Consider the following 15,968-nt stretch of genomic DNA (forward strand, 5'->3'; position numbering starts at 1 on the left):
CATACTCTTGCATTTAATTGACAATGACAACCATGATTCATTGACAAGTAAAATTGAAATTGCGTTGGACGGGAATCGGACCCTGGTTAACTGCTTGAAAGGCAGCTATGCTAACCACTATACCACCAACGCTTCAATTGTTCAAATAATTTTGAAATTAATTGACAAAGACAACCATGAATCATTGACAAGTTAAAATTAAATGTTGTTGGTGGGGATTTGAACTAGGGTCAGCTGCTTGGAAGGCAGCTATGCTAACCAATGTACCACCAACGCTTCACTTATTACCATACTCTTGCATTTAATTGACAATGACAACCATGACTCATTGCCAAGTAAAAATGAAATTACGTTGGCCGGGAATCGAACCCGGGTCAACTGCTTGGAAGACAGCTATGCTAACCACTATACCACCAACGCTTCACTTGTTCCAATCATCTTGAAATTAATTGACAAAGACAACCATGAATCATTAACAGGTAAAAATTAAATTTTTTTGGTGGGGAATCGAACCAGGGTCAACTGCTTGGAGGGCAGCTATGCTAACCACTGTACCACCAACGCTTCACTTGTTCCAATCATCTTGAAAATTAAATGACATTGACAACTAAAACTCATTGACAATTAAAAATGAAATTGCGTTGGCCGGGAATCGAACCCCGGGTCAACTGCTTGGGAAGCAGCTATGCTAACCACTGTACCACCAACGCTTCACTTGTTGGAATCATCTTTTATATAATTGACAAAGAAAACTATGAATCATAGACAAGTAAAAATGAAATTGCTTTAGCCGGGAATCGAACCCGGGTAAACTGCTTGGAAGGCAGCTATGCTAACCACTATACCACCAACGCTTCACTTGTTCCAATCATCTTGAAATTAAATGACATTGACAACTAAAACTCATTGAAAAGAAAAAGGGAATTTGCGTTGGCCGGGAATCGAACCCGGGTCAACTGCTTGGTAAGCAGCTATGCTAACCACTATACTAACAACGCTTCACTTTTTACCATACTCTTGCATTTAATTGACTATAAAAACCATGATTCATTGACAAGTAAAAATGAAATTGCGTTGGCCGGGAAACGAACCCGGGTAAACTGCTTGGAAGCCAGCTATGCTAACCACTATACCACCAACATTTCACTTGTTCCAATCATCTTGAAATTAAATGACATTGACAACTAAAACTCATTGAAAAGAAAAAGGGAATTTGCGTTGGCCGGGAATCGAACCCGGGTCAACTGCTTGGGAAGCAGCTATGCTAACCACTATACCACCAACGCTTCACTTGTTGCAATCATCTTGAAATTAAATGACAATGACAACTAAAACTCATTGAAAAGAAAAAGGGAATTTGCGTTGGCCGGGAATCGAACCCGGGTCAACTGCATGGGAAGCAGCTATGCTAACCACTATACCACCAACGCTTCACTAGTTGCAATAATCTTGAATATAATTGACAAAGAAAACTTTGAATCCTTAACAAGTAAAAATTACATTTTGTTGGTCGTGATTCGAACCAGGTTAACTGCTTGCAAGGCATCTTTGCTAACCACTGTACCACCAACGCTTCATTTCTTACCATACTCTTGCATTTAATTGACAATGACAACCATTATTCATTGACAAGTAAAATTGAAATTGCGTTGGCCGGGAATCGAACCCGGGTCAACTGCTTGGAAGGCAGCTATGCTAACCACTATACCACCAACGCTTCAATTGATCCAATAATTTTGAAATTAATTGATAAAGACAACCATGAATCATTAAGAAGTTAAAATTAAATGTTGTTGGTGGGGATTCGAACTAGGGTCAGCTGCTTGGAACGCAGCTATTCTAACCACTGTACCACCAACTCTTCACTGATTACCATACTCTTGCATTTAATTGACAATGACAACCATGACTCATTGACGAGTAAAAATGAAATTACGTTAGCCGGGAATGGAACCCGGGTCAACGGGTTGCTTACCACTATACCACCAACGCTTCACTTGTTCCAATAATTTGGAAATTATGTGAAAAAGACAACCATGAATCATTAACAAGTAAAAATTAAATTTTGTTGGTCGGGAATCGAACCAGGGTCAACTGCTTGGAAGACAGCTATGCTAACCACTATACCACCAACGCTTCACTTGTTCCAATAATTTGGAAATTATATGAAAAAGACAACCATGAATCATTAACAAGTAAAAATTAAATTTTGTTGGTCGGGAATCGAACCAGGGTCAACTGCTTCTTACCATACTCTTGCATTTAATTGACTATGACAACCATGATTCATTGACAAGTAAAAATGAAATTGCGTTGGCCGGGAATCGAACCAGGGTCAACTGCTTGGAAGGCAGCTATTCTAGCCACTATAACACCAACGCTTCACTTGTTGCAATCATCTTGAATATAATTTACAAAGAAAACTATGAACCATAGACAAGTAAAAATGAAATTGCTTTAGCCGGGAATCGAACCCGGGTCAACTGCTTGGAAGTCAGTTATTCTAACCACTATACCACCAACGCTTCACTTGTTGCAATAATCTTGAAATTAATTGACAAAGACAACCATGAATCCTTAACAAGTAAAAATTAAATTTTGTTGGTCGGGATTCGAACCAGGGTTAACTGCTTGAAAGGCAGCTATGCTAACCACTGTACCACCAACGCTTCATTTCTTACCATACTCTTGCATTTAATTGACAATGACAACAATGATTCATTGACAAGTAAAATTGAAATTGCGTTGGACGGGAATCGAACCCGGGTCAACTGCTTGGAAGGCAGCTATGCTACCACTATACCACTAACGCTTCTAATGTTCCAATAATTTTGAAATTAATTGACAAAGACAACTATGAATCATTAACAAGTTAAAATAAAATAATGTTGGTGGGGATTTGAACTAGGGTCAGCTGCTTGGAAGGCAGCTATGCTAACCACTGTAACACCAACGCTTCACTTATTACCATACTCTTGCATTTAATTGACAATGACAACCATGATTCATTGACAAGTAAAAATAAAATTGCGATTGCCGGGAATCGAACCCGGGTCAACTGCTTGGAAGGCAGCTATGCTAACAACTATACCACCAACGCTTCACTTGTTCCAATCATCTTGAAAAATAAATGACATTGACAACTAAAAATAAAATTGCGTTGGCCGGGAATCGAACCCGGGTCAACTGCTTGGAAGACAGCTATGCTAACCACTATACCACCAACGCTTCACTTGTTCCAATCATCTTGAAAATTAAATGACATTGACAACTAAAACTCATTGACAATTAAAAATGAAATTGCGTTGGCCGGGAATCGAACCCCGGGTCAACTGCTTGGGAAGCAGCTATGCTAACCACTGTACCACCAACGCTTCACTTGTTGGAATCATCTTTTATATAATTGACAAAGAAAACTATGAATCATAGACAAGTAAAAATGAAATTGCTTTAGCCGGGAATCGAACCCGGGTAAACTGCTTGGAAGGCAGCTATGCTAACCACTATACCACCAACGCTTCACTTGTTCCAATCATCTTGAAATTAAATGACATTGACAACTAAAACTCATTGAAATGAAAAAGGGAATTTGCGTTGGCCGGGAATCGAACCCGGGTCAACTGCTTGGGAAGCAGCTATGCTAACCACTATGCTAACAACGCTTCACTTTTTACCATACTCTTGCATTTAATTGACTATAAAAACCATGATTCATTAACAAGTAAAAATGAAATTGCGTTGGCCGGGAAACGAACCCGGGTCAACTGCTTGGAAGCCAGCTATGCTAACCACTATACCACCAACATTTCACTTGTTTCAATCATCTTGAAATTAAATGACATTGACAACTAAAACTCATTGACAAGTAAAATGAAATTGCGTTGGCCGGGAATCGAACCCGGGTCAACTGCTTGGGAAGCAGCTATGCTAACCACTATACCACCAACGCTTCACTTGTTGCAATCATCCTGAATATAATTGACAAAGAAAACTATGAATCATAGACAAGTAAAAATGAAATTGCTTTAGCCGGGAATCGAACCCGGGGTAACTGCTTGGAAGGCAGCTATGTTAACAACTGTACCACCAACGCTTCATTTCTTACCATACTCTTGCATTTAATTGACAATGACAACCATGATTCATTGACAAGTAAAATTGAAATTGCGTTGGACGGGAATCGGACCCGGGTTAACTGCTTGAAAGGCAGCTATGCTAACCACTATACCACCAACGCTTCAATTGTTCAAATAATTTTGAAATTAATTGACAAAGACAACCATGAATCATTGACAAGTTAAAATTAAATGTTGTTGGTGGGGATTTGAACTAGGGTCAGCTGCTTGGAAGGCAGCTATGCTAACCAATGTACCACCAACGCTTCACTTATTACCATACTCTTGCATTTAATTGACAATGACAACCATGACTCATTGCCAAGTAAAAATGAAATTACGTTGCCCGGGAATCGAACCCGGGTCAACTGCTTGGAAGACAGCTATGCTAACCACTATACCACCAACGCTTCACTTGTTCCAATCATCTTGAAATTAATTGACAAAGACAACCATGAATCATTAACAGGTAAAAATTAAATTTTTTGGTGGGGAATCGAACCAGGGTCAACTGCTTGGAGGGCAGCTATGCTAACCACTGTACCACCAACGCTTCACTTGTTCCAATCATCTTGAAAATTAAATGACATTGACAACTAAAACTCATTGACAATTAAAAATGAAATTGCGTTGGCCGGGAATCGAACCCCGGGTCAACTGCTTGGGAAGCAACTATGCTAACCACTGTACCACCAACGCTTCACTTGTTGGAATCATCTTTTATATAATTGACAAAGAAAACTATGAATCATAGACAAGTAAAAATGAAATTGCTTTAGCCGGGAATCGAACCCGGGTAAACTGCTTGGAAGGCAGCTATGCTAACCACTATACCACCAACGCTTCATTTGTTCCAATCATCTTGAAATTAAATGACATTGACAACTAAAACTCATTGAAAAGAAAAAGGGAATTTGCGTTGGCCGGGAATCGAACCCGGGTCAACTGCTTGGGAAGCAGCTATGCTAACCACTATACTAACAACGCTTCACTTTTTACCATACTCTTGCATTTAATTGACTATAAAAACCATGATTCATTGACAAGTAAAAATGAAATTGCGTTGGCCGGGAAACGAACCCGGGTCAACTGCTTGGAAGCCAGCTATGCTAACCACTATACCACCAACATTTCACTTGTTCCAATCATCTTGAAATTAAATGACATTGACAACTAAAACTCATTAAAAAGAAAAAGGGAATTTGCGTTGGCCGGGAATCGAACCCGGGTCAACTGCTTGGGAAGCAGCTATGCTAACCACTTTACCACCATCGCTTCACTTGTTGCAATCATCTTGAAATTAAATGACAATGACAACTAAAACTCATTGAAAAGAAAAAGGGAATTTGCGTTGGCCGGGAATCGAACCCGGGTCAACTGCTTGGGAAGCAGCTATGCTAACCACTATACCACCAACGCTTCACTAGTTGCAATAATCTTGAATATAATTGACAAAGAAAACTTTGAATCCTTAACAAGTAAAAATTACATTTTGTTGGTCGTGATTCGAACCAGGTTAACTGCTTGCAAGGCATCTTTGCTAACCACTGTACCACCAACGCTTCATTTCTTACCATACTCTTGCATTTGATTGACAATGACAACCATTATTCATTGACAAGTAAAATTGAAATTGCGTTGGCCGGGAATCGAACCCGGGTCAACTGCTTGGAAGGCAGCTATGCTAACCACTATACCACCAACGCTTCAATTGATCCAATAATTTTGAAATTAATTGATAAAGACAACCATGAATTATTAAGAAGTTAAAATGAAATGTTGTTGGTGGGGATTCGAACTAGGGTCAGCTACTTGGATGGCAGCTATTCTAACCACTGTACCACCAACTCTTCACTGATTACCATACTCTTGCATTTAATTGACAATGACAACCATGACTCATTGACAAGTAAAAATTAAATTACGTTAGCCGGGAATGGAACCCGGGTCAACGGGTTGCTAACCACTATACCACCAACGCTTCACTTGTTCCAATAATTTGGAAATTATGTGAAAAAGACAACCATGAATCATTAACAAGTAAAAATGAAATTTTGTTGGTCGGGAATCGAACCAGGGTCAACTGCTTGGAAGACAGCTATGCTAACCACTATACCACCAACGCTTCACTTTTTCCAATAATTTGGAAATTATATGAAAAAGACAACCATGAATCATTAACAAGTAAAAATTAAATTTTGTTGGTCGGGAATCGAACCAGGGTCAACTGCTTCTTACCATACTCTTGCATTTAATTGACTATGACAACCATGATTCATTGACAAGTAAAAATGAAATTGCGTTGGCCGGGAATCGAACCCGGGTCAACTGCTTGGAAGGCAGCTATGCTAGCCACTATAACACCAACGCTTCACTTGTTGCAATCATCTTGAATATAATTTACAAAGAAAACTATGAACCATAGACAAGTAAAAATGAAATTGCTTTAGCCGGGAATCGAACCCGGGTCAACTGCTTGGAAGTCAGTTATTCTAACCACTATACCACCAACGCTTCACTTGTTGCAATAATCTTGAAATTAATTGACAAAGACAACCATGAATCCTTAACAAGTAAAAATTAAATTTTGTTGGTCGGGATTCGAACCAGGGTTAACTGCTTGAAAGGCACCTATGCTAACCACTGTACCACCAATGCTTCATTTCTTACCATACTCTTGCATTTAATTGACAATGACAACAATGATTCATTGACAAGTAAAATTGAAATTGCGTTGGCCGGGAATCGAACCCGGGTCAACTGCTTGGAAGGTAGCTATGCTACCACTATACCACTAACGCTTCTAATGTTCCAATAATTTTGAAATTAATTGACAAAGACAACTATGAATCATTAACAAGTTAAAATAAAATAATGTTGGTGGGGATTCTAACCAGGGTCAACTGCTTGGAAGGCAGCTATCTTAACCACTGTACCACCAACGCTTCATTTTTTACCATACTCTTGCATTTAATTGACAATGACAACCATGACTCATTGACAAGTAAAAATAAAATTGCGTTGGCCGGGAATCGAACCCGGGTCAACTGCTTGGAAGCCAGCTATGCTAACCACTATACCACCAACATTTCACTTGTTCCAATCATCTTGAAATTAAATGACATTGACAACTAAAACTCTTGAAAAGAAAAAGGGAATTTGCGTTGGCCGGGAATCGAACCCGGGTCAACTGCTTGGGAAGCAGCTATGCTAACCACTATACCATCAACGCTTCACTTGTTGCAATCATCTTGAAATTAAATGACAATGACAACTAAAACTCATTGAAAAGAAAAAGGGAATTTGCGTTGGCCGGGAATCGAACCCGGCTCAACTGCTTGGGAAGCAGCTATGCTAACCACTATACCACCAACGCTTCACTAGTTGCAATAATCTTGAATATAATTGACAAAGAAAACTTTGAATCCTTAACAAGTAAAAATTACATTTTGTTGGTCGTGATTCGAACCAGGTTAACTGCTTGCAAGGCAGCTATGCTAACCACTATACCACCAACATTTCACTTGTTCCAATCATCTTGAAATTAAATGACATTGACAACTAAAACGCATTGAAAAGAAAAAGGGAATTTGCGTTGGCCTTGAATGGAACCCGGGTCAACTGCTTGGGAAGCAGTTATGCTAACCACTATACTACCAACGCTTCACTTTTTACCATACTCTTGCATTTAATTGACTATAAAAACCATGATTCATTGACAAGTAAAAATGAAATTGCGTTGGCCGGGAATCGAACCCGGGTCAACTGCTTGGAAGCCAGCTATGCTAACCACTATACCACCAACATTTCACTTGTTCCAATCATCTTGAAATTAAATGACATTGACAACTAAAACTCATTGAAAAGAAAAAGGGAATTTGCGTTGGCCGGGAATCGAACCCGGGTCAATTGCTTGGGAAGCAGCTATGCTAACCACTATACCACCAACGCTTCACTTGTTGCAATCATCTTGAATATAATTGACAAAGAAAACTTTGAATCCTTAACAAGTAGAAATTACATTTTGTTGGTCGTGATTCGAACCAGGTTAACTGCTTGCAAGGCATCTTTGCTAACCACTGTACCACCAACGCTTCATTTCTTACCATACTCTTGCATTTAATTGACAATGACAACCATTATTCATTGACAAGTAAAATTGAAATTGGGTTGGCCGGGAATCGAACCCGGGTCAACTGCTTGGAAGGCAGCTATGCTAACCACTATACCACCAACGCTTCAATTGTTCCAATAATTTTGAAATTAATTGATAAAGACAACCATGAATCATTAAGAAGTTAAAATTAAATGTTGTTGGTGGGGATTCGAACTAGGGTCAGCTGCTTGGAAGGCAGCTATTCTAACCACTGTACCACCAACTCTTCACTGATTACCATACTTTTGCATTTAATTGACAATGACAACCATGACTCATTGACAAGTAAAAATGAAATTACGTTAGCCGGGAATGGAACCCGGGTAAACTGCTTGGAAGACAGCTATGCTAACCACTATACCACCAACGCTTCACTTGTTCCAATTATTTGGAAATTATATGAAAAAGAAAACCATGAATCATTAACAAGTAAAAATTAAATTTTGTTGGTCGTTAATCGAACCAGGGTCAACTGCTTGGAAGGCAGCTATGCTAGCCACTTAACCACCAATTCTTCACTTCTTACCATACTCTTGCATTTAATTGACTATGACAACCATGATTCATTGACAAGTAAAAATGAAATTGCGTTGGCCGGGGATCGAACCTGGGTCAACTGCTTGGAAGGCAGCTATGCTAGCCACTATAACACCAACGCTTCACTTGTTGCAATCATCTTGAATATAATTTACAAAGAAAACTATGAATCATAGACAAGTAAAAATGAAATTGCTTTAGCCGGGAATCGAACCCGGGTCAACTGCTTGGAAGTCAGTTATTCTAACCACTATACCACCAACGCTTCACTTGTTGCAATAATCTTGAAATTAATTGACAAAGACAACCATGAATCCTTAACAAGTAAAAATTAAATTTTGTTGGTCGGGAATCGAACCAGGGTCAACTGCTGGGAAGGCAGCTATGCTAACCACTGTACCACCAACGCTTCATTTCTTACCATACTCTTGCATTTAATTGACAATGACAACAATGATTCATTGACAAGTAAAATTGAAATTGCGTTGGCCGGGAATCGAACCCGGGTCAACTGCTTGGAAGGCAGCTATGCTAACCACTGTACCACCAACGCTTCAATTGTTCCAATAATTTTGAAATCAATTGACAAAGACAACCATGACTCATTAACAAGTAAAAATTAAATTTTGTTGGTCGGAATTCGAACCATGGTTAACTGCTTGGAAGGCAGCTATGCTAACTACTGTACCACCAACGCTTCATTTCTTACCATACTCTTGCATTTAATTGACAATGACAACCATGATTCATTGACAAGTAAAATTGAAATTGCGTTGGCCGGGAATCGGATCCGGGTTAACTGCTTGAAAGGCAGCTATGCTAACCACTATACCACCAACATTTCACTTGTTCCAATCATCTTGAAATTAAATGACATTGACAACTAAAACGCATTGAAAAGAAAAAGGGAATTTATGCTTTTCTCTCTCGCAATTACAAGGTAAAATGCTGCTTTTCCTGAAGCTAGTTTACTGGGCCCAACCCCGATCAATGTAGACCACACCATTGTATGGACTTAATTGGCTATGGGCCACGCCCAAAGCCGTATTTAATATAATTATTTTTTCACTTTATATTTACAATATTTTCAATTATCTTAGCCCAGTAAAGGTGAGGGCAACAAAACGCAACCAACTTGACAACTCTAAAATCTGATAGTGTGAGGAGGAGAAAAGGGGGAGGTGGTGGGTCAAAAAACACTTCTGTTCTCAACGAGTTACAGAAGACAAGTGATCCTTGCTAAGCGGTCACGTGTATGTGATAATGCACAATTAATTGACCCCCCTCTTTGTCCTCCTAACAGACATGGTGCTGACACGCGACCACAAATAATATTACATAACATACATGCTACTAAACAGTGCTCGAAATAAAGCATAAAATTTCTATTTGCAAACAAATATTTCCTTTATGCTTTTCTCTCTCGCAATTACAAGGTAAAATGCTGCTTTTCCTGAAGCTAGTTTACTGGGCCCAACCCCGATCAATGTAGACCACACCATTGTATGGACTTAATTGGCTATGGGCCACGCCCAAAGCCGTATTTAATATAATTATTTTTTCACTTTATATTTACAATATTTTCAATTATCTTAGCCCAGTAAAGGTGAGGGCAAAAAAACGCCAAAAGCATCACAAACATGATGCTAGCCCCACCCAAAGGAAGAACAGCACATACTTAGGAAAAACAACCTTATTGATAACTATAATCCAACTGTTATTGACAAATCATTGGCTCTGAAATAGAGAACCCCGCTGCCCTTGCTAGACAAGGCCCCACTTCAGAGCCAAGAATGAGTGGCAACTGCCCTTGCAAGTTGCGTAAAAAGTATGCAGCATTAAACCTGCCGCCTTTGCTAGCCAGATACCAAGTTGCAAATGCTAATGTACTCTTGACCCCGAAACGAAATCTCCGCTGCCCTTGCTAGACAAAGAATCAGTTCAGGGCCAAGAGTGAAGGACAACTCCCCCTGCAAGTTGCCTTCTGGTTCTAAACAGATGTGGACACTGATTGGATGCGAATATATTTCAGAAATGCATTGGATTTCCAGCGGCCTAAGGCCCTAATCTGCGCATCGGACATGCCAGCATCTGCAGCATTAGAAGCAGCACCTATTCTGAAACTATGGCCCTTGTATCTGGAGGGGTCTAACCCACATGATTTAATGGCAACTGAAAGCCTGTCCGTAAATTCTGATCTAGGTACAGGGGAACCATCCGCAGAAATAAAAATAGGTCCTGGCCCACTACCCCGGAGAGATAAATACTTCATAATATGTTGTACCGGACAAACATCATTCCTACGCGATACTTCGATTGAAAATGGGTGCTGATTGTAACTATGCTTAAAATTACCAAAGGTAAGCTTAAGAGCTACAATTTCCTTTTGTTCATTGACCATTTTGGTAATTTGATAGATAGCAAGAGGGGGATTACCTTTGTTACCCGAGGAGGTGGTTATCTCACCAACTCGTAAGAAGGCATGAAAAGCTAAAAGACACATAGCTTGGAACCGCGCAATAAGAAAACTACTCAATGAGAAATTATTTGCAGCCTCTATGAGTTTATGAAGAATTGGGAGGGTTATTGGAAGGCGCGAATCTAAACGGAAACCTATTTTTCCGTAACCCTTAAGCATCTGCAAAATGAAAAAGGCTTTAGAAGGGTCTGGCAAATCTGAAAGCCTATGTAGATAGCCTAAGGCTGAAACATAGGTATTCACTGTTGCGGGAGCATAATTCTTGTCAAAAAGATATGCTATGAACAAAGCTAATGTGGAAGGTGAAATAGGAAGGGTTGCTGAAAAGGCAATGTTGGTAGCATAAATAAACTGAGAAAAAAGGTTCCAAGCTCTCCTATAAATTGGCATAGAAGATGGCTGTAAGCTAGACTGCAATAGTTTAGTTACAACAGTTGCAAGTTCTGAGGCTGCAGATGGGCTGGAATCTCCGCTGGCAGCTGATCCACTGTGGGAGGAGCCATTAATCTGAATCTCTGAAGCTGTAAACGAGATAAGGAGTCGGCTAAGCTGTTCCGAACACCAGGAATGTGTTTCGCCTTGAAAAATATGTTATTTTTCAGACATGTCAAAACTAATTGCCGCACAAAAAACATCAATTCCTTATCCTTACAGGACTGCTTATTTATCACATGTACTAATGCTTCATTATCAGTCAAGAATAGGATACACCTATTGCTCATGTGATTGCCCCAGAGTAAGAGACTGAGAACTATGGGATAAAACTCCAATATCGCAATGTTACGATGCTTCCAGTTGTCTGGCCATGTACCATAGCACCACTTATTTCCGAAAACAGCCCCGAAACCTATAGCTCCAGATGCATCTGTGTATAACTTAAGCTTATCAGAACTGTGCCAGGTATCCTCCAAAAAGAATGATTTACCATTGAAATCTTCAAGAAAACACTGCCAAACCCTTAAATCCGCCTTGACCTCCCTTGATAACCTAATGTAATGCAAAGGCGAATTGATGCCTATTGTCAAATCGATAAGTCTCCTAAGAAATGCACGGCCTGGGACAACCACTGAACATGCAAAGTTCAGTAGGCCATTCAAAGACTGTAGCTCCCTCAATGTGACTTTCTTTCTAGTCAGAAATTTAGAGATGGTATCTAAACACTTCTGAATCTTGTCTACAGGCAGCCGTGCTTCAAACAGTATAGTATCTAATTCAATTCCAGCAAAGGATAATGTAGTGGAAGGCCCTAGTGTCTTTTCAGGGGCTATTGGGACTCCCAAATAATTACAAACATCCAAAAATAAATTCAAATGCATGACACCTAAGTGTTGACTTGGCGAAATAAAAAGAAAATCGTCTAGTAGGTGGACTACCTGTGGTAATCGCAATTTCTCCAAAGCTATCCACTCCAAGGCAGTGCTGAATAACTCAAATGTTTTGCAAGAGCTAGAGCAGCCCATGGGCATGCAACGATCATGATAGTAAAACCCTTTCCATTGCATGCCAAGTAAATTATAATCCTGAGGTCGGACAGGAATAATTCTAAAGGCATTTTTGATGTCGGTTTTAGTCAAAAAACACCCCCGCCCTGCAGCCCTAATCTTGGAAATGGCATCCCCAATCGTGGCATAGCGCACTGTGGAATGTTCCAATGAAATGCCATCATTCACAGACAAGCCCTTGGGGTATGACAGGTGATGAATTAATCTGAAGTCCCCAGGCAACTTCTTGGGTACCAAACCTAGGGGCGAAACCCTGAAAGGGACCAAGGGTGGAGTGACGAAAGGTCCGGCTAAACGCCCAGCTTGCAATTCTGTTATAAGTTTTTTATCTACGGCCTCAGGATTGTCCTTGGTGGACAACAAGTTACCAGAAACTGCCGACTCACGACTGCCCTCATAATGCAAAGCAAAACCAAACTGAAAACCGTTGAAAAGAATAGAAACCTTAACCGCATCATAACCTACTAATAATGAGGCCAACCTATCAGCACTGACAGGAGTGGGTAGCTCAAGACCTTGGTTGTTGTGGTTTAGCCTGGGGGCTTGCAGCCGGGGAATGATTGGAGGTTCTCTTAGGGGCACGAAAAGTACAGGCCCCTGGCCTGTGGTCGCCATCACACTTATGGCACTTGTGTTTGTAACCACAGTCACCTGAACAAGGGTTACCCCTACTAAATCGATAGCAATATCCCCTGACAAGACTGTTACCCCTCACATTCCGGCTCTCATTCTGCGGTTTGGCTGAAGAAGGTAGGGCAGATCGCTGTGACCGGAGCCAGAGCTCCCAGTGCGTGTTTTGCCAGGGGTAAGCACTTGGCTGACCCTGGCGCAAAAACCTAAAATTCTCATCGTAGTACCTCCAATCATGTCCCCGGCTGGCAAGGTCCTGAATGGTCTCACCGTATTTCATGAGAGCAGGGGCCTCATGACAATACTTTTGGGTATAGACACCCACAAAAATATGGAAACATGATATCCAATTCTCTATGCTTAAATATTTTTTGGTTTTACTGACTGGCTCAACGTTTAACGCTGGCATGGCCCCGTTTTGGGAGGCTGAGAGAGTAAGCTGGTATTTCCCTTCTAGGATGGGATTGGCCAGCAGCAGCCCAAACTCGACAAACTCATTTTGCCAAATTTTGGCTTTTAACTTGTCAGATACCCTGGCATCCACCGGCAAACTGGGGGAGGAGAAGAGGTTACCTGGCATGGCAGCAGGACCTGTACCTTGCATCGCAGGTTGGCCGGTGTGAGCTGCTCGTGCTGCGGCAATAGCCTCCTCCACAATCACTTCACTTGGACGACTGTTGTGTTCTACCTGGTGTTGAGTTGATGTTGATGGACAGGGTAGGAGCTGCTTGGACAACTCTGCAGTTACCCGCTGCACCACTTCTTGAATCACACTCTCAGGGATCTGAACCTGGGATGGAGGGGTCTGGTGTATCTCATCTTGAGCATTCGACGAGTCCTTCTCCTGAGGGGTGTTGTTTGACTGGATGTCTGATACATTGGAGTCGTTGGTCTGGGTAATTCTGGTCCTGGCCCGTTTCCGCCCCCTGACCTGGGGTGCTCTGTCCTCCTGAGGGGTGATGTTCATCTCCCTGACTGGAGCATCCGCTGCAGCGTCTCGGTTAGTTCTACCCCGATTGGGTCCCCCAACCTGTCTGGCTGCTAAACGCCTGGAACGCTTAGGCCCCGCAGAACTCATTGCAATAACTCCAAATAAAAGGAAAGAAAATGCAATTAATGTGGAGTGAAAAACAAAAATTAATGAAACAACTCAAAGGAAAATTGTTACTCAGTTCCACAAAGCATATTTTACCAGTCCTGGACCAACAACTTTAACAGAAAATTTGGCAAAGAGAAAGTCTGTCAGACGCAAGGTCGACGCATTGACTCCCCTAAATTGCCACATAAGAAATGTGTTGCACGGGGACGAATCCATATAAACAAGGTGGATAAAACACCAAACAAACGGAAGGTGAGTCCATATCAAACAAAGAAACACCTCCTCAAAAACCAGCGGGCTAGCGCCCGCGAAATGGCCTAACGGCCCGCCGGATCATCCCGTGAACAAAAATGAAGCAAAACAAACGCTCCATGCACACAACGATTAATAAAGGTTTGGTGACTGCCTATCGGCAATAAACCGAAAAATGTTTCCAGGACTAGTAAAATATTACTTTGAGTATACGCTAAAGCGGTACCGGAAAAATAAGCTTAAAGGAAAGACAATGCTTTCAAAATGGCGCCTTTGAAACTGCGGTAAAACAAATACTGCCCGGCGTGATGCACTTCATATTCATCAAAAAGTACCCGCACGAGCTCTTCTATAGCTGAGCCCACCCTTTGGGACTTAAAAACGTAAGGTCATTGGTTCCGATTTCCAATATGACCACATCAGGACTGAAACTCCTGACTACATGGAGATCGTAGCTGTGAAGTTTGCTCACGGTCCGCCCGCCAACGCCGTGCAAGCAAACCGTCGCGGTGCCACGTAGTTCAAAATCCTTGCATACCCGATGATCAAAACGCAAAGAAATATCACTTTTTAAACGCCGAACGAAGGAATGACCTAAAATAAAGACCTTAGGGGCACTACCTGCCATGACTAAACAATTCACAGCCGCCACGTGAGTGCTGAGATGCGCCGCGAGTAATGCCTAAACAGCCCGAGATTTACGACAACTAACGAAATTTCTGACAAATCAGAAATATGAAAGTTCGAATCACTTATAACTTGATAGCAATTCGAACAGAAAATGATAATACAAGGTCAACTTACCTCCGAATATGGTGGCACACTCAAAAAACACTTCTGTTCTCAACGAGTTACAGAAGACAAGTGATCCTTGCTAAGCGGTCACGTGTATGTGATAATGCACAATTAATTGACCCCCCTCTTTGTCCTCCTAACAGACATGGTGCTGACACGCGACCACAAATAATATTACATAACATACATGCTACTAAACAGTGCTCGAAATAAAGCATAAAATTTCTATTTGCAAACAAATATTTCCTTTGCGTTGGCCGGGAATCGAACCCGGGTCAACTGCTTGGGAAGCAGCTATGCTAACCACTATACTACCAACGCTTCACTTTTTACCATACTCTTGCATTTAATTGACTATAAAAACCATGATTCATTGACAAGTAAAAATGAAATTGCGTTGGCC

General features: G+C 41.1%; 1 protein-coding gene and 28 non-coding genes across 29 annotated transcripts; all 29 read right to left on the reverse strand.

Moving 5' to 3' along the window:
- Positions 1–348: 348 nt before the first annotated feature.
- Trnag-ucc lies at positions 349–420 on the reverse strand. Its single transcript has one exon. It is a non-coding gene; the product is annotated as a tRNA-Gly (tRNA).
- Positions 421–637: 217 nt separating this feature from the next.
- On the reverse strand, positions 638–710 carry Trnag-ccc. Its single transcript has one exon. It is a non-coding gene; the product is annotated as a tRNA-Gly (tRNA).
- Positions 711–782: 72 nt separating this feature from the next.
- Trnae-uuc lies at positions 783–854 on the reverse strand. Its single transcript has one exon. It is a non-coding gene; the product is annotated as a tRNA-Gly (tRNA).
- Positions 855–926: 72 nt separating this feature from the next.
- Positions 927–998, reverse strand: Trnag-ccc. Its single transcript has one exon. It is a non-coding gene; the product is annotated as a tRNA-Gly (tRNA).
- A 216-nt stretch (positions 999–1,214) lies between these two features.
- Positions 1,215–1,286, reverse strand: Trnag-ccc. The gene has a single exon. It is a non-coding gene; the product is annotated as a tRNA-Gly (tRNA).
- A 72-nt stretch (positions 1,287–1,358) lies between these two features.
- Trnag-ucc lies at positions 1,359–1,430 on the reverse strand. Its single transcript has one exon. It is a non-coding gene; the product is annotated as a tRNA-Gly (tRNA).
- A 215-nt stretch (positions 1,431–1,645) lies between these two features.
- Trnag-ucc lies at positions 1,646–1,717 on the reverse strand. Its single transcript has one exon. It is a non-coding gene; the product is annotated as a tRNA-Gly (tRNA).
- A 1,024-nt stretch (positions 1,718–2,741) lies between these two features.
- Positions 2,742–2,812, reverse strand: Trnag-ucc. Its single transcript has one exon. It is a non-coding gene; the product is annotated as a tRNA-Gly (tRNA).
- A 344-nt stretch (positions 2,813–3,156) lies between these two features.
- Trnag-ucc lies at positions 3,157–3,228 on the reverse strand. Its single transcript has one exon. It is a non-coding gene; the product is annotated as a tRNA-Gly (tRNA).
- Positions 3,229–3,301: 73 nt separating this feature from the next.
- Positions 3,302–3,374, reverse strand: Trnag-ccc. The gene has a single exon. It is a non-coding gene; the product is annotated as a tRNA-Gly (tRNA).
- Positions 3,375–3,446: 72 nt separating this feature from the next.
- On the reverse strand, positions 3,447–3,518 carry Trnag-ucc. The gene has a single exon. It is a non-coding gene; the product is annotated as a tRNA-Gly (tRNA).
- Positions 3,519–3,590: 72 nt separating this feature from the next.
- On the reverse strand, positions 3,591–3,662 carry Trnag-ucc. Its single transcript has one exon. It is a non-coding gene; the product is annotated as a tRNA-Gly (tRNA).
- Positions 3,663–3,877: 215 nt separating this feature from the next.
- Positions 3,878–3,949, reverse strand: Trnag-ccc. Its single transcript has one exon. It is a non-coding gene; the product is annotated as a tRNA-Gly (tRNA).
- A 504-nt stretch (positions 3,950–4,453) lies between these two features.
- Trnag-ucc lies at positions 4,454–4,525 on the reverse strand. Its single transcript has one exon. It is a non-coding gene; the product is annotated as a tRNA-Gly (tRNA).
- Positions 4,526–4,741: 216 nt separating this feature from the next.
- On the reverse strand, positions 4,742–4,814 carry Trnag-ccc. The gene has a single exon. It is a non-coding gene; the product is annotated as a tRNA-Gly (tRNA).
- Positions 4,815–4,886: 72 nt separating this feature from the next.
- Trnag-ucc lies at positions 4,887–4,958 on the reverse strand. The gene has a single exon. It is a non-coding gene; the product is annotated as a tRNA-Gly (tRNA).
- Positions 4,959–5,030: 72 nt separating this feature from the next.
- Trnag-ccc lies at positions 5,031–5,102 on the reverse strand. The gene has a single exon. It is a non-coding gene; the product is annotated as a tRNA-Gly (tRNA).
- Positions 5,103–5,318: 216 nt separating this feature from the next.
- Positions 5,319–5,390, reverse strand: Trnag-ccc. The gene has a single exon. It is a non-coding gene; the product is annotated as a tRNA-Gly (tRNA).
- A 72-nt stretch (positions 5,391–5,462) lies between these two features.
- On the reverse strand, positions 5,463–5,534 carry Trnag-ccc. The gene has a single exon. It is a non-coding gene; the product is annotated as a tRNA-Gly (tRNA).
- Positions 5,535–5,749: 215 nt separating this feature from the next.
- Trnag-ucc lies at positions 5,750–5,821 on the reverse strand. Its single transcript has one exon. It is a non-coding gene; the product is annotated as a tRNA-Gly (tRNA).
- A 592-nt stretch (positions 5,822–6,413) lies between these two features.
- Positions 6,414–6,485, reverse strand: Trnag-ucc. The gene has a single exon. It is a non-coding gene; the product is annotated as a tRNA-Gly (tRNA).
- A 360-nt stretch (positions 6,486–6,845) lies between these two features.
- Trnag-ucc lies at positions 6,846–6,916 on the reverse strand. The gene has a single exon. It is a non-coding gene; the product is annotated as a tRNA-Gly (tRNA).
- A 359-nt stretch (positions 6,917–7,275) lies between these two features.
- Trnag-ccc lies at positions 7,276–7,347 on the reverse strand. The gene has a single exon. It is a non-coding gene; the product is annotated as a tRNA-Gly (tRNA).
- Positions 7,348–7,419: 72 nt separating this feature from the next.
- On the reverse strand, positions 7,420–7,491 carry Trnag-ccc. The gene has a single exon. It is a non-coding gene; the product is annotated as a tRNA-Gly (tRNA).
- Positions 7,492–7,994: 503 nt separating this feature from the next.
- Trnag-ccc lies at positions 7,995–8,066 on the reverse strand. Its single transcript has one exon. It is a non-coding gene; the product is annotated as a tRNA-Gly (tRNA).
- A 215-nt stretch (positions 8,067–8,281) lies between these two features.
- On the reverse strand, positions 8,282–8,353 carry Trnag-ucc. Its single transcript has one exon. It is a non-coding gene; the product is annotated as a tRNA-Gly (tRNA).
- Positions 8,354–9,289: 936 nt separating this feature from the next.
- On the reverse strand, positions 9,290–9,361 carry Trnag-ucc. Its single transcript has one exon. It is a non-coding gene; the product is annotated as a tRNA-Gly (tRNA).
- A 457-nt stretch (positions 9,362–9,818) lies between these two features.
- On the reverse strand, positions 9,819–15,817 carry LOC125561881. The gene has a single exon (XM_048726596.1). The coding sequence runs from the start codon at positions 13,402–13,404 to the stop codon at positions 11,713–11,715; it is 1,692 nt and encodes a 563-aa protein (XP_048582553.1). The 5' UTR covers positions 13,405–15,817; the 3' UTR covers positions 9,819–11,712.
- On the reverse strand, positions 15,815–15,886 carry Trnag-ccc. The gene has a single exon. It is a non-coding gene; the product is annotated as a tRNA-Gly (tRNA).
- Between the last annotated feature and the right edge of the window lie 82 nt (positions 15,887–15,968).

The sequence above is a fragment of the Nematostella vectensis genome, chromosome 4 (genome assembly GCF_932526225.1).
Source record: "Nematostella vectensis chromosome 4, jaNemVect1.1, whole genome shotgun sequence".
In the NCBI taxonomy this organism is placed as follows: Eukaryota; Metazoa; Cnidaria; class Anthozoa; order Actiniaria; family Edwardsiidae; genus Nematostella; species Nematostella vectensis.